The following is a 21,372-nucleotide window of genomic DNA, read 5'->3' as shown; positions in this document are numbered from 1 at the left end:
CACTTTAAGCCAGATATTACAGCAAGAAAGGGTTTAGTCTCTGCTCACAAGACGGAAATATCACAGGAAAAAACTGTCCAGGACAGTTTGGGTAAGAAAACCTGTGATATGGAAAGGCAGTGTCCTATTCACAAAAAGCCACATCCCCTCAACCACTGCGGGGCGTCACAATAAATCTATTAAGGAGTGTTCCTTAAGCACAGTAGTATTTGTTTTTAAGTTCTGTGTGAGCGGCCATTGTGTTTCCATCTCCTCCTGTGTTTTCCCATGCAGTTCCACCCCTGGGCAGGACCTTGGACACTCTTACTGACCTATTTCTCATTAAGTGACAATCAGCATGGCTGCATTTAAGACCGGCGCGGTCATCTCTTCTTCACTGGTCCAACAGCTATCCGTGCTGGATCTCATCTCAGGTTGGAAAAAACTCTGAACCCATCCACAGCGCCACCATCTTCACAAAACTGGACCTGTGTAACCCCCACCATTCCACATCAGAGGGGGGCGGTGAATGGAAAACAGGCTTTAATATACCATTGGGTCATCCCATTCATAAATGCACCAGCAGTTTTTCAGGCACTAGTGAATGACATTCTCAGAGACTTCCTAAACCTTTTCGTGTTTGTCCAAGGATCTCCAAGAGCCTCAAATCCATGTTCACACTGTGCTTGAGTGGCTACTGGAAAATCATCTGTATGTAAAAACAGAGAAGTGCGGGTTCCATTCACCATCCGTCACTTTTCTATATTCTGGCAGGGGGACAGGTGAAGACAGACCCTGCCAAAATCCGAGCAGTCGCTGAACGTCCCACTCCTTTCACGCGCAGCCACCTTCAACATTGAATTCTGACTTGTAAATAATGGAATTTGAAATAAAGAGGTAGGAACAGAAAAAGTGTAAACTTCATCCTACTCAGAATCAGAATTGAATCAGTTGTAAAAGTCAGTGACGATATCCATCCCTAGTTTACAGATCCACTGGTACGTATCCATATATAACAGCAGGGCTGCTGAACATCAAATGACCAGCAGGTGTCAGCACTTGAGCTGTTAAACGGCGCTTCGTGTGCGCTGCCTTTGGTGAAGCAAAGCTCCCGGGGCCTTATCACACCATCACTACCTGGTTGTATACTCATTCTACTCTTTTCTCTCATTCTTCTTTTGCACACCACTTAATTTTAAATGCGGCTGCACTGACAAACTACTCTATAAGACACTCTTAAAAACAAATTGTTATTGCTATACAAATCATCACAAATTATCCACAAACGACATAGAGCAAGATCAGGAAGCACAAGTAAATATTTCCCTCCATACCACAAACATGAACTATGAAAAATGTCTGAATATAAGAACCCTTTCTGTTGACTTTCAAGTGTCTTTTATTTATGTAAAACGGAAATCGACCAAAAGTGCTTTAAAGACAGACACATTTACGTTCCAGATTCCAAAAAACTTGGTTTTGGTGTGTTTTATTGTGTTGACTAATTATTTTGGGAAGTAATAAACACATCTATTTAGTTGGTATTAAAATATATTCAGAATTTGCTAATTAATGTTTTTTTTTTTATCTTAAATGATGACACACTGCTCTGCCCTGTATAAGCTCCCTTTATAAGTTTAAGGTATCGGCAATACTGGTCCTCCATCACGATTTAAAAAAAAAATCTCACACGCTGCTTTTTAGTGCTTTTTGTTTGTTTGCGTTTTTTTTTTCAAGGAAGAACGTCGTCTTGACGTCACGGCGTACCGTGCCCTGACCTGGCTCGGTTGTGGCGAAGAGGCGGCGCGCCGGAAAGCTACAGGATAGCACGAAGGAAACACAACTTTGGGGTTTGTGTTCAAGAAAAACATTTATAGGCGTCTGCGAAGCGATTTCCGAGTAACGAAGACCCGCTGCAAACATCTTTTTATGCAAGCGAAGTAAGCGTTTTGGCCTTGGTTAACTTAGCAAACATTGGGCCCAGCTAGCGCTAGCCGTGGAACTGACTTTTCATCAGCAAAAGCAAAACAAGGTAAGGACAGAAAACTCGAGGCATTAACATGTCAACAGATTCTGCTACCGACCAGTGCACACTGCACATGTCATATTTGTTATAGAATTTACCTAGCGCGGGTATAAAATGTATAATAAAAACGATGTTCATGTTGGCTAGCTATCTGCTAAATGGACTGGTTCTTATATAGCGCTAACTGCTCAACAACTCCCCTTAATGCTAGCTTCTGCTAAACAGTCGTGATAACGCAATAAGAAAACGTTTTTACACACAAATAATGCCGCGTGGACAAAGTTACGAGCAACATTAAGTAAGATGGATGAGTCTTTATTGGAAACAGCAGAAGCATTAGCTAACAGGTTAGCTGTAGAGGTTGAAGCTTTAAGACTCGGTGACAAATAGCGGCGCCAACCTACTCAGGAAGTAAACATCAGCCTGCGTGCTGTGAACGGTCATTGTCTGATCTCCTCACACCAGCCGGTCGTGTCAGACCTGACGGACACAGCTACTACTCTGGACTGCTACTGTTGTGAAGTGCTCATATTGGAAGTTAGCCCACAGCACCGACTCGTTTATCCTGTCCTCGGAGCTGTGTGTGTTCTGGATCTTGGCTGTGTAAACAGTGCACAGGCAGAAAAAAACTCCAAATGTTAAAAGTTGCGTTTAAAAGTAAAATAAAGTTGAAACTCGAATTTCTGCTAAACATTTAAGCTTCTCATACAAACTGAGCAACTTGAAGGTTTTGACTTTATAGAGCTGTAGTGCTCAGGCTAAGTTAGGTTGCTACTGTCTGCTGCTCACAACCATAAACATTACTAATTTATCAGTTTGAATGGTAAATAAATATCAGGCAGATGAATCCATCCACAATTAATAAGTCAGTTATAAGCTGTATAATTCAAGCACGGTCTGAGACTAAGTCAGCAGCTCATCTGCATATGTTATTACAGCTCTTACTTCTGGAGCCTTACTGCAGATTTCTCGCTGTGTAAAACAAACCGCGGTGGCTGGAACAGCTGCAAAGTTCGCTTTTCTTTTCTTCATGTCGGAGTTTGTTGATCGGAAGCTTTGATGAAGGACTCCCGCTCGCTTTTCCCAGTAAAAGTTTTAATGGTGATCACAGGAACAGCGCTGCTGTTTTCTGTCACTCTACCCGAGCTCAGCGTGTCGGTAACGGCTCCGCCTCTTTGCTCTCCGCGGCGTGTAAACAGACTCCACGTTAAACTATGCCAGCGTCATCATCACTGCTGCTGTTCTGTTATCAGTGTTTCTGTTGTGAAACGTTTTATTCACACGCTGCTCATGAATGCTTTTGTACTGCAGGTCTGCTTTTAGTCGCAGATGTGGGTGAAACGCTGGCGTTCATGTTGACATTGAAGCGCTACAGAGCTGTGCCTTAAACGAAGCATCGAAGCAAAGAATTTGTCCAGAAATCATTTTTATGATCGAATAATCCCAGATACTCTGAACTGTTGCAGCCCTGAAAATCACCAAAATTCAGTTTAATGAAAGAGATTTCATCCTTTATAACCACAATGTTAAAAGGAGAGCTGTGGTCAGCGTGGGCTTCTTATGATCCCAACCCTGTACAGATGCAAACACTTAGGATGGGGGAAAAACATCAGTACAGTATCTTATCGTGATATCTTGTATGCTGATATTGTATTGACACCAAATATGATATATTATTAAGTGAACTCGGGGAATACTCTGAACGAGAGGGCTCATCTCATCTGATAGGAGGCAACCTTTTTTTAAACAGTCACAGCTTGACTTGGACTGACTGCAGTCACTCAGAGAGATTGTTGAAAGCTTGCAAATAACGTCTGTGTGAGTTATAAATACAGACAGATTGCCAACATGTTGTCATCAGTCTCAATGAGTCTTTAATAATAAGGACAAGTCGTGGGGACACGGCTCATCTGGCTGCCAGCTGTTAGTATTCTGGGTATAATCCTATAAAACAAGAAGGTTGCCAACAACAAATGTAATAGTTAAATGTGAGTTTCTGTGTATGTGGGCACCAACCCATGATTTTCACTGATTCCCCCTGTTATTGCTGTACTACCAGGAAAAGATTGTGTGTAGTGGCCAAACTAAAATCCTATAATTGCAGAAGAACTCCATCCTTTATGGCAGGTTTCAGTGACAGTGGTCATTATGCTTAACAATGTCATTTTGCAGCAAAAAAACAAATAGCCTTATCTTATTCAGTAAAATAGATATTGATAAAGTTTAACTTTGCATTTCAAAAAGTTGATAAGTCGCAATATGTAATTGCAATGTTACAAATTAAAAAAAATCTCAATTGTATCATGAAGTATTGCAATAATTTGTTTTTGTTTTTGCAGGAATGAGTGATGACCTCTGTGGTGGTGTCAGATGGTGGTGGGAACATAGTGGAGTATGTGACTGTGGTGGAGGACCCCCAACAGGTAAATGCTTGTATCAACATTGTGGCCATATTTGTTATTTTTGAATGTGTGTTTTATAATGTAATTATGTTTGTGTTTGACCTCCACACTCTGCTGACAGTCGACGAGTTAGAGCACTGTGATTTGATGCAGTAGGAGTGTTCAGGCCATTATCTCCTTTGTTATGAGCTTTATCAGTCAGTGTGTTTTAGCCGGCAAATTCAAAGTATGAAGTTGGCCTCTACAACTGTATTTCGACTTACCTCCGGCGATTTCTGGTCCTCCTGTGTCAGATGGCTCAGATGGGGTGCCACGCTATCAGAACAGCCAACCTTGCTCCGGCGCTGTACATCCTTCTGGCCAGATGATCTGATTGGCTGCTGGCTTGGCTTTGCATTGTGATTCTGTTTGCCAAACCTCTGACTTCCTTATTTAGTTTTCCCTTTGTGGATTAATTCGGAAAACCCAAAGTGGAGTATTTTACATTCAATTAACTAAACTAGGATGGATTACCAAAACAGAGTGACTAAACTGAGTTAACTGGAATGGGACTGAGCTGGCCAGAACTTTTGTTCCTATTTGGGGTTGTTAATATATTGTTTCCCTTATGAACCGGTTTTTGTTTTTCTATCCCACGGTCTGTTAGAAAAACTCAGATCATGTGACTCAGCAACACATGACACCTTTTTCGTTTCATGCATAATTTGTTTGAGCTTAGTGATTAACTTGATTTCCAGAAATGGTTCAAATCACTACAACAGTGCAGTGAATTCAGCACTGATCTGCAAGTAAAATAGAACCTCAGCTGTGTTTGAGCGTCTTCAGCTAATAACTACACATTTCCAAAATGACACCACTTAACAGCATGGTTGGTAATGCTAACAGCCAAGTAGCATAACATTGTGTTAACAGCTGGGAGGGAACTATGCTGCATTCAAGAAGAGTAAAGAAATATCGAGGAGAAAAAAGCGAGACTGGATATGCATCAGAAGTAACATTTAGCCAAAAGGAGAGCTCAGTCTGCTGTTCGAAAGGTTCAGGTTTCGTGTCTCTTGAGGCTGTTATGTCCTTCATGAAATCCAAATAAAGCTTGTTTGAAAGCTGTAGAAACATTAAAACACTCCATGAAATGGAAATTACATAAAACTGAAAATCAGAACAGCCAGCCTGCTAAAGATGGACTCCAAACACTGTTTGAAAAATATGCTTTGCTAACAGGAGACGATTTATTGTTTTGGTTATGTGGATTTATTCTGTTTATGTTCTCTTCATTTTTATGGTGCTAAGAAAATCTATTCTATATTATGGCTGCAACGATTCATCGAGTATTTTGAATATTAAAAAAACCTCAAATTCTTCGCTTCGATGCTTCTTTAACGCACAGCTCTGTAGCGCGCCGCTGTCTCCATGGAAACGTGAGCCACATTTGCAACTAAAACAGACGTGCAATGCAAACGTATGTAGGAGCAGCGTATGAATCAAAACCCTCCAGGTTTAAACAAAAACAGCAGTGATGATGAGGTTGGTACAGTTTAATGTGGAGCCAGAGTCTGTGCACATGTCACGAAGAGAGAAGTGAACTGATACAGTCTGTGTCTCAGGCGTCATGCATTCAGTCTTCAGTTGCAATAAAGTCTCTAAAAGCAGTAAAAACAGTCTTTTTTCATCTGTCAAACTGTGTCTACTGTGAGCAGCAGCCTGCTGAGGAGGAGGAGGAGGAAGAAGTGGTTCAGCAGGAAGTGGATGCAGTGATCATGGAGGAAGAGGTGGAAGAGGAGGAGGGGGTGGTGCTGCAGGAGGAAGGCTGTCCTGCAGTAATTGTAGAGGAGGTGCCCAGCGCTCAGGTGGAGGAGTGCTACTCTGCTCAGGTGTTGGTCTACGATGATGAGACGTACCTGATGCAGGATGTGGCTGAGGAGCAGGAGGTGGTCACAGAGGTGACGGAGACTGGTGAGTCCTCTGAGTGATGGCTTCTCTAGAAAAATGTCGTGTTTTCCTGTGTGTGAAATCTGTACATGATTGAAGTAGGAGGTTAAAAGAAGCTTAATCCATTATTTCTAAATTCTTTTTAGACTTCATTTATTTACTTATGTATTTATTATTTATTTGATATTAAATAGAACTGAAGCTCAGCTAACTGAAACCTGCACGTTTTCTGGCCTTGGTAAGAGATCAGAGGCCTGTACTGTGAAGCAGGATTTAGTCTTATCCAGGTGGCAAACTGGGTTTTCTGTACCACGGAAGTGGTTCACTTCTTCCAAAAGTAAATCACTATCTTGCTCTGGAGGAAATCAGGTTTGTTTGTGTTTTACTTTTTGTCTTTTTGTTGGCTGCAAAAAAACAAATCTATGAGCTTTAACGTGGTTCAGGTAACCCTGAATTCCCCTCAGTTATCCTTCCTTTGATACACTGTGATGCACTGAGTGTTTCTCTACTCAGTACATCTGTCTTCCTCCCCGTCCAGTCATGGCAGGTGGTTGCCCCACAGTGAATCTGGCTCTGCTGGAGCTTTCTTCCTGTTTAATGGGACATTTTCCCTCCCACCATCACAAAGTGCTTGTTTTATTTGTTTTATTTTTGAAATGTTTTCCCCCAAATACTTTAGATTATCTGGTTACTTTATACCTTTCAGTATAAAGTGCCATGATTTATGTTGTAATTTGATCCTGTATAAACAAACCTGGTAGTACAAACCCATTTGCTTACCAGAAAGTTGAGCTTGTGTTGTTGTAGACTGCCCTCTGCTGGCAGGAATGATGCCCAAGTCTTTTAGTCAGATTGCAGGAAATGGGAAAGAAGGAACAGACAGCTTGCACACCCCCAAAGCAAGGAAGTAACACTTCATATTAGTTGAGGTTATGTTGTTTGTTTGGGTTTTATTTCCCCTTTTGTGGTTTTTTTCTTGTCCAAGATGAAATTTCTGTAGTTATTTAAAATGATAGGGCTGCTCCCAGCCTGTTTCTAGCAGAGGTGTATGTACTGACAGTCGGTTTCTCTCTGCAGTGGAGATGTCAGGTCACGACATGGTGTGTTTTGACAAAACGTTTGAAGCTGCTGAAGCGCTTCTGCACATGGAGTCTCCCGGAGGAATGCACAGTGAACGCAGCACAGGTAAACAGGCTGATGAATGACAGAATCTGTGTCACACAAAGCACTACATGTGTGACTTATGCAACTTACCTGCAGTGTCCATGAGGGTGGTGCCATATCGGATTGTGTGCAACAATACAGGGATAAATGTTTAATCAACATAAAAGTTTCATATCATGATATCAGTGATATAGCGATGCTTTGGTAAATGGACTGGTTGTTATATAGCGTTTTTCTACTCAAAGAGCTTTACACAACTTCCCATACAAGCACTTGTTCTAAGTACTTTCTGTTTAACTTTTCCACACACACATTCATAGTACGATGGATGCATCGAAGAGCAACTTGGGGTTAGCATCTTGCCCAAGGATATTTGGCATGCAGAGGGGGGGATCAAACCAATAACCTTCTGATGAGCATATATAAAAACACCCAGCACGCCCCTGCGGGCGGTTTATCCTTCAAGCTCGGTCCTCTACCAGAGGCCTGGGAGCTTGAGGGTCCTGCGCAGTATCTTAGCTGTTCCCAGGACTGCGCTCTTCTGGACAGAGATCTCCGATGTTATTCCCGGGATCTGCTGGAGCCACTCGCCTAGCTTGGGAGTCACCGCACCGAGTGCTCCGATTACCACGGGGACCACCGTTACCTTCACCCTCCACATCCTCTCGAGCTCTTCTCTGAGCCCTTGGTATTTCTCCAGCTTCTCGTGTTCCTTCTTCCTGATATTGCTGTCATTTGAACCGCTACATCGATCACTACGGCCGTCTTCTTCTGTTTGTCTACCACCACTATGTCCGGTTGGTTAGCCACCACCATTTTGTCCGTCTGTATCTGGAAGTCCCACAGGATCTTAGCTCGGTCATTCTCCACCACCCTTGGGGGCATCTCCCATTTTGACCTCGGGACTTCCAGGTTATACTCGGCACAGATGTTCCTGTACACTATGCCAGCCACTTGGTTATGGCGTTCCATGTATGCCTTGCCTGCTAGCATCTTGCACCCTGCTGTTATGTGCTGGATTGTCTATGGGGCATCTTTACACAGCCTGCTCCTGGGGTCTTGCCTGGTGTGATAGACCCCAGCCTCTATGGATCTTGTGCTCAGAGCTTGTTCTTGTGCTGCCATGATTAGTGCCTCTGTGCTGTCTTTCAGTCCAGCTTTGTCCAGCCACTGGTAGGATTTCTGGATATCAGCCACCCCCTCTATCTGCCGGTGGTACATACCGTGCAGGGGCCTGTCCTTCCATGATGGTTCCTCGTCTCCCTCCTCTTTCGTGGGTTTCTGCTGCCTGAGGTATTCACTGAGCACTCGGTCAGTTGGGGCCATCTTCCCAATGTATTCTTGGATGTTCCTTGTCTCATCCTGGACTGTGGTGCTGACACTCACCAGTCCCCGGCCCCCTTCCTTCCGCTTAGCGTACAGCCTCAGGGTGCTGGACTTGGGGTGAAACCCTCCATGCATGGTAAGGAGCTTTCTTGTCTTTATGTCAGTGGCTTCTATCTCCTCCTTTGGCCAGCCTATTATCCCAGCAGGGTACCTGATCATGGGCAGGGCGTACGTGTTGATGGCCCGGATCTTGTTCTTACCATTCAGCTGACTCCTCAGGACTTGCCTGACCCTCTGCAGGTACTTGGTGGTTGCAGCTTTTCTAGCGGCCTCTTCATGGTTCCCATTTGCCTGCGGGATCCCCAGGTACTTGTAACTGTCCTCTATGTCTGCAATGTTGCCTTCTGGTAGTTCAATCCCCTCAGTTCTGACTACCTTCCCTCTCTTTGTTATCATCCGACTACACTTCTCCAGTCCGAACGACATTCCAATGTCATTGCTGTATAGCCTGGTAGTGTGGATCAGTGAATCGATGTCTCGTTCACTCTTGGCATACAGCTTGATGTCATCCATGTACAGGAGGTGGCTGACAACTGCTCCGTTCCGTAGTCGGTATCCGTAGCCAGTCTTGTTAATGATCTCACTGAGGGGCCTATGCAGAACAGCAGTGGGGACAGAGCATCTGCTTGGTAGATCCCGCACTTGATGGTGACTTGTGCTATGGGCTTGGAGTTGGCCTCTAGTGTTGTACGCCACATCCCCATTGAGTTCCTGATGAAGGCTCTTAGGGTCCCATTGATCTTGTACAATTCTAGGCATTCCAGTATCCAGCTGTGGGGCATTATAATAATAATAATAATAATAATGGATTGGATTTATATAGCGCTTTTCAAGGCACCCAAAGCGCTTTACAATACCACTATTCATTCACTCTCACATTCATACACTGGTGGAGGCAGCTACAGTTGTAGCCACAGCTGCCCTGGGGCAGTCTGACAGAAGCGAGGCTGCCATATCGCGCCATCGGCCCCTCTGGCCAACACCAGTAGGCAAGTAGGGTAAAGTGTCTTGCCCAAGGACACAACGACCAGGACAGAGAGCCCAGGGATCGAACCGGCGACCTTCCGGTTACAGATGCGATTCCCAACCCCCTGAGCCACGGTCGCCCCATTGAGTCATAGGCCTTTTTGTAATCAATCCAGGCAGTACACAGGTTGGTCAGTCTGGTCTTGCAGTCTCGGCTGACTGTTCTGTCTACCAGTAGCTGGTGTTTTGCGCATCTGGTATTCTTGCCAATTCCTTTCTGTGTCCCGCTCATGTATTGACCCATGTGCCTGTTCATCTTAGCCGATATGATGCCTGACAGGAGCTTCCATGTAGTACTGAGGCAGGTTATTGGTCGGTAGTTGAAGGGGACCGCTCCCTTCTTGGGGTCCTTGGGGATCAGGACCGTCCGACCTTCGGTTAGCCATTCGGGTGTCTCTCGTTAACTAGCAGCTGGTTCATTTGTGCTGCCAGACGCTCGTGGAGTGCAGTCAGCTTCTTCAGCCAGTAGGCGTGAACCATGTCGGGCCCTGGTGCTGTCCAACTCTTCATACTGGAGACCCTTTCTTGGATATCTGCCACTGTGATGGTTACTGGACCCTGTTCAGGGAGGTCGCTGTGGTCTGCCCTCAGATCCTCTAGCCACTGAGCATTGCCGTTATGGGTTGCATCCTTCACCCATATGCTCTTCCAGTATTGCTCCGTCTCCAGCCTTGGTGGTGCTGTTCTCTTATTGTTCCCTTGCCACTGAGAGTACACCTTTGCTGGTTCTGTGGAGAACAGCTGGTTTATTCTCCTGCCTTCTATCTCTCTGGTGTACCTCCTCAAGTTTCCAAGGCCTCAGGTATGGACAGCTTGCTGTATTTCTTATGCACCTTCTTTGCCGCACCTTTCTGCAACTCCATTAGTTGGCTAACCTCCCTCCGTGCTACTTTGATCTTGCCCTCTAGCCTCCTTCTCCATGGAGGGTACTGCCCCTTGTGGCTGTTCAACTTGTAGCCAAGCATCTCACTGATCACTGCTGCCGTATTGTAGATCAGCTTGTTAGTGTCGGTAATCGTGGTTGTAGGTATCGTCCGTAGTGCTGCATTAACATCATCTAGCAGACCTTCTGAGGGTACTTCACGTAATCTTGGTAACCGGCTACGGGGGATCCAGGTTTCAAGCTTGGCCATGATCCTATCTTTCAGGTCAGTTCCTCTCGCACTCAACGATCCTTCTCCTATCGCACTTGGGGCTATGTACCCAATCTCGGGTGGGGGTGATGATATCTCCCCCCTGACCTGGTGTCCTGACTCCTCCTTGCCGTAGCATTTGTGTTGTACCTCGTCAATCTCTAGCTGTGAGAGCAGTCCCTTCTTTCGAATGTTGGAACACTGAGCTACTAGTTGTTTCGCCGTCATTGTGGATGTTGGATATCGAAGATATTGAAGAATCTTATGAGAATGTGAGGCCAAATTTATTGTTGTACACAGTCTGAAAGTCTTCATGTCTGTCTCACTTCATGATGCAGCAGAAGGAGAATAGTGTTGTTTTGTGTTCCCTCAGCAGATGATGTGATGATGGAAACGGTGGTGGAGGTGTCTACAGAGTGTGGACCCATGGAGGAAGAGAGCTTCCCCATCCCTCCTGGCTGTGAACCTGTAGCCAAGAAGAAGAGAGGAGGTCAGTGTCAGCACAGCTCACCTGTTGTCACCTTTTATTTTGTTTGCTGATGTTCAGTTTTTCATTCTAAAGCTGTACAACTGTAAAGCAACAGTAGGCAGCTCTCTAGTTAAAGCATGAAGCTGTGTTAGTACAAACGAGGTAGTTCAGTAAAGACAACTTCCTCTGAAAGCTGCCGTATGCCAAGATTTGTTCCAACTTATGAGTGGAGTAAGGTAACATAAAGTATGAAAAGTCAATCAGCTCAACAGACAATGTGGCAGAAGAATAAGCTCGATCTATGTGTGGGTTTGTACAGGTGGACGTAAGGCTAAGACACACCAGCCTTCTTCCAACGGCTCCTTCGATCTGGGCATCAAGAAGAGGCCAAGAGAGGGAAAAGGTCTGTAGCTGCTCTCTGCCTGTAGACAGCTCCTGTCTCTGTTAGCTGCTAGCCTAGAATGACTGGATATAACCCAGATACAGTATTTTCCCACTTTATGATTTTTGCATATTTGTCTTACTTAAAGGGAGCTGCAGCTACCGATTAAATGTTAGTGGAAGGCAAAAGAAAAAATAGTTGTGACAGTATTTTATCTCCTGGGTAAGCTGTCTGTGTTTATTTGTGCTAGTGAACGAGTATGTGTTGTTGTAACCTTATACATGCACATTTAATAACATTCTGATGGTGTAAATGTTCATCAAGGTAGTAATAGCTAATGGGTTAGCTGCCAACTTCAGCACGCTGCCAAATGTAACCGGCTAAAGCCTAACCTGTTACCAGACAGGCACTTTGCACTTTTGAACATCTGTAAAACCTGTAACTCTGGTACCATTTGCTCAATTGACAGAATTTCAGGGCTTCCTAAAAGCAGCGACTCTGGTCTTTTTAGTGATATTAGGATAATTACGGTATTCCCAGGCACGTCACAGCAGACAAAGGTTGATTGAGTGGAGACAGTGAGTGTAATAGGGCTCTGCAGAAAACAGATATTTCTCTCACCCCAACCAATCACAGCAGATGGCCCCGCCCCTCCCTGAGCCTGGTTCTGTCGGAGGTTTCTTCCTGTTAAAAGGGAGTTTTTCCTTCCTACTGTCGCCAAAGTGCTGCTCATAGGGGGTCATATGATTGTTGGTTTTTCTCTGTATGTATTATTGTAGGGTCGACCGTACAATACAAAGCGCCTTGAGGCGACTGTTGTTGTGATTTGGCGCTGTGTAAATATAATTGAATTGAAAAAAATGTAATATTCTAGAAGAGGTTGGAGTTCCCTTTGTTTGTTTGTTTGGTTTTTTTTTTGGGGGGGGGGGGGGTTCTGTTGCTGACCTAAACCCAACAGGAGCTCTCACCAGTTAAACATGGTATAAAGCTATGCTAACAGTCCATCTGCATATTTTAACTCCTTTAGCTTTACTGTAGATTTTTGCTGTGTAAAGCCAAGGTGTATGCAAGCACCTACATGCTTCACTTTTCTTCATGTCAGAGTTTGTTGATCGGGTGTTTTGATGAAGGACCATCTTTTTCCAGTAAAGTGCTCTGGTCCAAACCAGTTGATGAGTGTGTAAGTTTTTCCCTGTGGTTTGGAGAAAAATGTGACTCCAAGCAAATCAAAATGTGACTAAAAACCATGTGACAATGTTCAGTCTGCTCATTGGCCGGATGTGCAAGAGCAAAAAGTAAATATAGGAAAAAATACGTTATGTGACACATCTGTAGTACAGATACAACCACTGAAAACTGCCACTTCAGCCATCAGCTGACATCAGCCGATTAGAGCCCCCCCATTTAACCTTTGGTAGTTTCCACTATAAACACGCCCCTTTCACTCAGTTGCAGAGTGTGACCAAGAGATGGTGCTTTAAAAAAAACAACAACCTTGGATTCTTTTCACAGCCCACTGTGTTGATTTGAGGCTATATAAATCAAACTGAATTATATTACACATTATTTTGATAACTTTCATGAAAACCTCTTCACCCATTAAAGGATAACAACTTAAGTTTTGAAAATATAAAATAAATAAAACTTTACACTCAGTTTGACCATTCAGACATTTACACTGACCAGCGTTCGACCAGTGTTCGACCAGTGTTAACGTGATAGATGTCCGTGGGTGTGTAGCTGTTATCAGCTGGTTGGCCTGGGTCTTTGGAAATGTGAGAAAACTACTGAAGCATCCTCATGGTGTCTTCACAAAAATGGGACATTAGAAGACTACCAAAAACAGCAGTCTACACTATGTGAAGACCATAAATTTAAGGTTACATATTTGATATTCAGTTATTTTTGTTTCTGTTGAAACATTCAGTTTGTTTCAAGGAGGCGAGCACATGCTCTCACAGTTACCTCAGATGTCTGAGTTTTCATGAACGCAGCGCTGCCTGGAAACTGTTTCTCTTACTGAGCTGACATAAATTAATGTTCTGGCTTATCAGATCATTCGTCAAGTAGAAATTACTTCTATATTGTTAAGTTACACTCTGTTATCAATTCAACGTGATGTCACAAAGTCTGCAGATGTAGTAACAACAGTTTTAGTAACTCTGGGCCGGATTTTAACAGTAATGCGAAACTTTTTGTGAAACAATTTTGTGATAAATTTTTCTTAAAGGACAAAACGCATCAACGGCATTCGGTAAGCTGAGGCAGTCATTGCAGCAGGGTGCAAGATGCTAGCAGGGAACGCATACATGGACCGGCGTTCTGTAGTCCGTACTTCACATCCAACACTTCATTGTTCTTGGTGATGTAAGCTTGGATGCAGCTGTTTGGCCATAGTAACCCATTCCATGAAGCTCGCTATTCACTGTTCTCGAGCCAGTCTAAAGGTCATATGAAATTTGAGCTCTGTAGCGATCGACTATCCAGGAAGTTGGCACCTCAGCATCTGCTGACAGCACTTCTTTGATTTTACGTGGCCTGCCACTTTATGGCTGAGTTGGTGAAACACAGGCACTACGACTAAGCACACATATCCCATCCACTGTAGCAACTACAAACCCTTCACCGAGGCAGCTTGTTATTTTCATGTACATCACCAGGTTTGTAGTCAAAACAAAAATGCATTTTGGGTCAATTTGAAATGTAAAAGTAAGGTTGCAGGTCAGATGTGACGTTTGGGTGAAAAATGTAATTTCCCATGTACCAGGATCTTTCCCTAAGCGCTGCAAAGGAAGGAGAATTTTAAGACCTTTTCACCTTATTCTACCTTGAAGAGGTCAAAGGTGCATGCATGACCACACTCCACATTCCCTACACATTTCATCAGCATTCATTCAAAATCTTTAAGCTGTTGTATTTAAAGAAAGAATGAGAAACATACCAGCTTTACCCAAACCAGCCTGGGTGGCTCGAGCTAGCTCTACCAGCATAATAATGTGGTCAAATACCACAGAAGTACAAAATATATCACTTGTAGGGTAATGTGGATAGCAAAAAGGATATCAACACTTTACCGTACAAGTGTCTTTCTTATTGGTGAATATCAGAGGCAGATCTTTATGATGTTCTGTTTGGGCCTCCTAGACGAGTCGTTGATGTGCTCTTTGAGTAATTTCAGTCACTGCATCGATCTATCAGCCTGGTCTATCAGGTTGGAAAAGCTTACAGTCAGGTGCCGTAGTGCCATTTATCAAGGCGGGTAAATCGATTTTACACCGGGTCATGTTGGCTGTTTTTAACAAATGAAACAAAAAATGTTGAATGAGGTCGGCTGAATGAATTTCCTTTGGTTGCTTTTGAATAATATAAAAATAAAATAAAAACACGGGACTGAGACAGGCGTCACCAATAATAATAATAATAATAATAATAATAATCTGCACTAGTCTTTGAACTTGACTGCTTTTCTGCATTTTCAGGACCTCAGTGTTGAAAGTCCGTGTATCATGTGCTCTCCACAGGTAACACCACCTACCTCTGGGAGTTTCTGCTGGAGCTTCTGCAGGATAAGAACACGTGTCCCAGATACATCAAGTGGATGCAGAGAGAGAAGGGCATCTTCAAACTTGTTGATTCAAAGGCTGTTTCTAAACTGTGGGGTAAACACAAGAACAAGCCTGACATGAACTACGAGACTATGGGCCGGGCCCTAAGGTGAGCTGTTTTGCTCCATGAGCACATCACAGTCTGCAATCGGGATTTACCAGGACACGATGATTAAAGACACATCAGACGCAAACAGACAGAAAGACCAAATAATGACTCACAATTATTTTATGAACTCAGAGGGAAAGTAGTTTATGTTTTTACTCTCTGACATGAGTTTTGACCGCCTATCCTGATGTTCTGGAGAGTTCATACTCCATGTGTTGTTTCTGTATAGGTATTACTACCAGCGTGGCATCCTTGCCAAAGTTGAGGGTCAGCGGCTGGCCTACCAATTTAAAGACATGCCCAAAAACATTCGAGTGATCGATGATCACGAGGAGGCAGAGGAAGTGGAGGACAGCGAGACCGTGGTGTCCAGTCAGAATCTGGCTCGCCAGCAGGGCCAGGCCACCCTGGGCGCTACGTCTCTCACCACCTCCCAGCCTCAGCAGACCTACGTCACTGTCATCCCCAGCAACACCACCACCAGGTCAGACAGACATGTGCTCATTTAGTCTTCCTGTGCCCTGTAGGATGTGATTGTCCGACTCTAAACAAATACATACATTAAGGCTAATTTTCACTACTGCTCTACAAAACTGTCAAAGACTGTTTTAGGGGAAACCTTGTGCTGTTTGATCAGATCATGAACCTCTGGTCTTATACAGGAGAAATGATCTGTTTGGATGTGGTGCACTGAGGATCACATGCTTCAAGTTTATATGATCAGCATTGAGCACATTTAGTGTGGATCCTGACATGTTGTGTATGTGTGGTGATTTTATTTATTTATGTATTCAGTGTTTACTCTTTTGCTTGTCTATCCCTGCAGGCCCATCCGAGCTATGCCAGTGGTCATGACCAACTCGCTAGGTCAAATGGCGTTAAACTCTCCACCCATCCTCACAACTACCACAGGAGTCCCAGTGACTGTAGCGAGCACCTCTGCTAGCACTGCCCCTAAACTTGTGATCCAGGCACTGCCCACCATGCTTCCTGCTGGGACAAAAGCAGGAGAGAAGATCACCATCATCACAATCCCAGCCAACCAGCTGGCAACGCTCATGCAGGCCAACCCATCAGGCCAGGTCACGCAACTCATCCAGGCCAAACCTGTCACTGCACAGCTAGCGCAGGCCGCCATCAAACCGCAGCTCATCCTGGCCAAACCAGCCACAATGGCTCAGGCGCTGCCACAGATGTCTGTCCAGTCTCACTTAGCCCCCACCAAAAGCCCCATTCAGCCCCCAAAGCGTGACGCAGTACAATCAGACGTGGCAGCAGAGGCCCTGCCCACCTCCAGCTCGCCGGCAGTGTCAGTGGAAAAACTATCATCCTGAGAGCCAGGGTCCCCGAGGGGGTTTGGTGTGGAGAGGGATGTACAGAAAGTGACTGTGGACACTACTGAGGAAGTGCAGGGAACATCCCACACCACCTCCTCCTGACACATAACTGAGCTTCTCCCTTATTGGCTTAGACCGTCCGACCGACGCTGGTCTCTAAGGAGACACTTTGACTATCTGGCTGCTGAAGCCGCGCAGAGGACGAAAGGGACTGTTAGACATACACATCGATGGTTCGCAGCTCAGAAACGTGGGCGGCCTTAGATCGTAAATGACAAGTTGTTTTTGTAATCAAAGCTAACATAAGAGGCTAGCAGGACTTTATTGTAAACGGAAGCTTAAAAAGGATTTTTGATACTCGACGAGTATGTATCAGTACACATGTAGTTTGAATTCCTCTGTAGCCCCTTTCACATTTGGGTTACAGACTTTAAGACTGTAAAACTTAAATGGCAGAGTAAGTGGGGCATTGCTTTAGACACATTCACAATGACTGAAACTGGCGCTTGTTTCAGGCTTTCATGGGTCGTCTGCAGAGCTCTCCTGAACTCAACAGGACTGTCACTATTTCCCACTGTTATCCTCTTTTTTTTACTGTCCCTAGAGTGGGGGTCAAGGATATCTGCATCCAGAAAAAAGAACTGATTGTGTGCTCCGCAGAAGTATATTATGATTTTTTTCTTGTACTCTCAGTGTATTGAAGTAGATTTTACTGAAATATGTATAAAACAAATGTTAATTCAGAATGTCTGGAGTGGGTTCATTTAACCATCTGAACAGTAGCTTAGTGGTTTATTAAAAAGCTCTGATGGACACCAGGTCCACAGAAAAATGCTCCTGCTCACCCTACAGATTCAGTTCAGTGTCTGTGCACAAAGTATAACATGACTCCTATTAGTTTACCTAGGAAATAGCCCAATAGCAGCTCTACTTTTAGGAGGGCCTAAAAGTAGAGCTGCTACTCCTCCACGTTGAAATGAGCCAGTTAAAGTGGTTCGGGCACCTGACAAGGATCCTCCTAGGCGAGACCCCGGTGCAGACCCAGGACATGCTGGAGACATTAGATCTCTTGGCTGGCCTGAGAACGCCTTGGTGTTCCCCAGATAAGCTAGAGGAGGTGACTGGGGAGAGGGAGGGAGGCCTGGGCCTCTCTGCTTAGGCTGCTGCCCCTGTGACCTGGCTCTGGATAAGCAGCAGAAAATGGATAGAATGGAGCGTAAAGATTAGAGTGTTTATTAGTCTTGGCAGTCAAATTCACTTTTTATTATGGCAAACAAAGTCCACAAACATGGCAAAAAGCAGGCAAATATCTCACTCAAGATGCTGTTTGAGGATGCACAATGTATTCCCTCCCCCTATGGTCCATACCTCCATGCTGCGTCCTACACCAGCCTATGGGGCTCCAGCTACTAAAGTGTGACAGTAGTAATGCACTTCCTGCAGACAAAGGATGATTAGGATCTCCTCTAGAATCAGGCACTTCCTTTCAGGCCACTTGAAAGCATCCAGTGGCCAGTAGATGAAGCCATCCTTCAGCTCACCAAGAGCTGAAAGAAGTAGATCTTTCTTTAGTGCACCTTATTTCAGTGCCACACTCCTGCAGCTAAAGGAAAACGAATAGATTTTTAAAAAACAATAAATTTGTAACACTTGGTGATGAAGAGTCACAAAGTCAGTGGTTATTATGCTTCATTCACTAAGCTGACAGTCGAAGGCATTGCACTAAAAAAAGAAAAAGAAAGAAATTGTTAATTATAATTATATAATTAATTATAACCTGATGACTGTTGAGAAAAATATATTGTTAAACTAAGTTTTATCTTTTATTATCAGTGCAGTTTTGAATCCTCTGACTGTTTTTACATTATTTTGTTTTCAACAATTAACATTAATGAATTTTAGCTGAAATATTCCTCAAGTGGCATGTGACATATGGAGGGCCAGGAGTGCCAAAATTGATTAATCAAATGCACCATTAAATAATTAATTAATTCTCTCATTAATTAATTATTGACATGTTTAGTAAGTTATTTAATGATATATTAATTAATGAACACAGGCGCAGGGCCAGGAGGGCCAGGAGTGCCAAAATAATTAAAATATATTTTATTTGTCAGACCCGCCCATCAAAGTCAGGGGGCGGGGTTAAAGCTGATTGAGTCAAATCCATTGCTTTGCCTGGTGACCATTGTTTCAGTGGGTGTTTCTCAGCACCAACAACAGAAATTTGGAAACTAACAAAGCTCGCCTATACTTAAAATATCCTGTTTGTGTCTCACTAACTACACTTTTCATATGTTTTTAGCATGTAGTGGTTTAATCTTCAGATATCTGGTCAGTTTGTCAAGAGAGAGCCTGTTTGCAAAAGTGCTCTGATGGTTTCGGAGATGTCTGCCAAGCACAGTATCACTGTGACAGACCTGCTCGCCTCACAAGCAGTCAGGCGAGCACGGCTCCTGATACACTGCTGTCATAACCCTCGCTGACTGTCACCTCTGAGGCTGAACACTGACTTTATTTGAGGTTATATCTATCAGGTCTTTCTCCCCTGATGTTCGTATGAGTCATACTTGTTTCAGTCGCCAATTCTGAAGTAAAACTAACATTGAAAACATGTTTAAGGAGAAGTGAGAGCAAATAAATTCGATTAACATCTGATCTGATTTTTTGTTTTATTCATCAGCATGACCTGTGTATACAGTATAAACTATTAAAAGAGATGACGTTGGTGTTTCCGTCATGTAATGACTGAGTGCAGTCCAGCTGCTGTCCCAGAGTCCTGCACACCACGGAGCGACGTCAGCATATCCAGGATGTCTTTCTGTTTTCTGGCTTCACTGACCCTAACACTGGGACCAGGATAAAAGGTCACGCAAAGCTGGTTATCAGCTTTCTAACTCAACCCAGGGTTTGCCAGCGTGGGCACAGGAAAGTGTTGGCAGCATCAAACTAATCCAATGGTCAGCCATGAGTCTCATTCACAGCTCTTCCACAGAAAATGATCCTTAATACTGCCAACTTTTCCAGAGATGTGAAAACTGCAATATACAGAACATACAAATATACCAGCTGAACGCAACAATGTTTCAAAAAGAGATGATTGCTTCAGTTTGTTGCAGATCAAAGTCGAATGAATGTGATTGGTTGAACAGGTGTTCTTGCTTCGGTGTTATCCATCAGTGTAAGAGACTCAGCTGCAGATTAGAATCAAGCAGAATAACATTCATACATTTAATAAATCACCTTCCTTCCTACTGTCGCCAAAGCGCTTACTCATAGGGGGTCAAATGATTGTTGCAGTTTTCCTTGTACTATTTTAGGGTCTTTACCTTAAAATATAAGCTTCCAGTTCACCTCAGTGCTTCTTACCTTCAAAGTGCTTCATAACCTCCATATGTATCTGATCTTCTCCACACGTGCTCACTGCTCTTCTTCAGCTTCCCTTCTGTCTGTTCCACCTGCTCCACTTCCACATCTCCAGACTACAAACTCTCTAGTAGAGATGGGCAGTAACGCGTTACTTGTAACGCGTTCCTGTAATCTGATTACTTTTTTCAAGTAACGAGTAAAGTAAGGGATTACTATTGCAAAATCGGTAATTAGATTACCGTTACTTTCCCGTAGGAACGCTGCGTTACTGCGTTACTAAAACCGTGATTTTTTTTGCGAGAATGTCTCATGACAGTGACGTAAGCAAGTGCGACGTTGGTGACAGCAGCTGTGTGCAGATCAACAATGGATCATATATCGAGTGCAGAGAGAGTATGAGCGTGCAGCGTTTAAAGCGTGGAAGTACTGACCTTACTTTGAGTTTGATTCCATAAAAAGTGACAAAAACATTAGTGTCCGCTGTGCGTGGGAAGAAAACTTCTTTTTACAGCGAAAAAACCCCTAAACTTCCAACAAGCACCGAGTAGCTACGACGTAATGGGAACCTCACAGAGAAACTCGCGCGGATTCTTCAACTGACCGCAGCACACCTGCACCAGGGTAAACCTCCGCCTACCCTGCTCCTGCTTTACAGGTGAAAATAGAGCAAAAGGACCGCTGAGTCTTTGACTTTATTTATTTTCTGCTGTGTTTTACTTGCATCTGTTTGAAAGAGTGAGTGAAAACACAAAAAATATTTTATTTTATGTGCTGGAATGTGTAGAAAATAGGTTTAAATGTTAAACTAATTTATTCAAGTCAGAAAATGTTGCATATAATTAAATGTTTTGCTTGATGCATAAAGTTAAAAGATTAAAACTGATAAAACAAGTTAAAAAAAGAGACTTTTCCATTTGATTACATTTTGTATGATGGATTATGTAGAAAAAGTAGAATTGGGCTGAAAGATCTATCGCTCTAGCACCTCTTCAGGTTGTAAATCGTGTTTTTAAAAAGTAACTAAGTAACTAAGTAACTAAGTAATTAATTACTTTTGAA

At 43.6% G+C, this 21,372-nt stretch overlaps 1 protein-coding gene across 2 annotated transcripts; it reads left to right on the top strand.

The window, feature by feature from the left end:
* Positions 1-1,729: 1,729 nt before the first annotated feature.
* Positions 1,730-17,690, top strand: elf2a (E74-like factor 2a (ets domain transcription factor)). 2 transcript variants are annotated; one of them, XM_085414539.1, is made up of 9 exons: positions 1,730-2,011; positions 4,345-4,428; positions 6,102-6,357; positions 7,411-7,518; positions 11,419-11,532; positions 11,831-11,914; positions 15,415-15,607; positions 15,837-16,091; positions 16,434-17,690. In XM_085414539.1, exons 2-9 carry the CDS (start codon positions 4,354-4,356, stop codon positions 16,939-16,941), a joined length of 1,593 nt encoding a protein of 530 aa, XP_085270665.1. In that variant the 5' UTR covers positions 1,730-2,011; positions 4,345-4,353; the 3' UTR covers positions 16,942-17,690. The 2 variants fall into 2 exon arrangements, with proteins under 2 accessions (XP_085270665.1, XP_085270656.1); XM_085414530.1 differs by having other exon boundaries at positions 1,731-2,011; positions 11,416-11,532.
* Positions 17,691-21,372: the final 3,682 nt, after the last annotated feature.

Source organism: Rhamphochromis longiceps, linkage group LG2, assembly GCF_057381845.1.
Source record: "Rhamphochromis longiceps isolate RC_006_pf linkage group LG2, R_longiceps_female_GT1.1, whole genome shotgun sequence".
In the NCBI taxonomy this organism is placed as follows: domain Eukaryota; kingdom Metazoa; phylum Chordata; class Actinopteri; order Cichliformes; family Cichlidae; genus Rhamphochromis; species Rhamphochromis longiceps.
The sequence above is the reverse complement of the archived record's forward strand: the minus strand, read 5'-3'. Positions and strand labels throughout refer to the sequence as shown.

Coding starts and splice junctions, on each gene's coding strand:
- elf2a (XM_085414530.1), top strand. CDS start 4,354: ATGACCTCTGTGGTGGTGTCAGATGGTGGTGGGAACATAGTGGAGTAT. Junction 7,519..11,415: donor GCACAGTGAACGCAGCACAG/GTAAACAGGCTG, acceptor GTGTTCCCTCAG/CAGATGATGTGATGATGGAA. Junction 11,533..11,830: donor AGCCAAGAAGAAGAGAGGAG/GTCAGTGTCAGC, acceptor GGGTTTGTACAG/GTGGACGTAAGGCTAAGACA.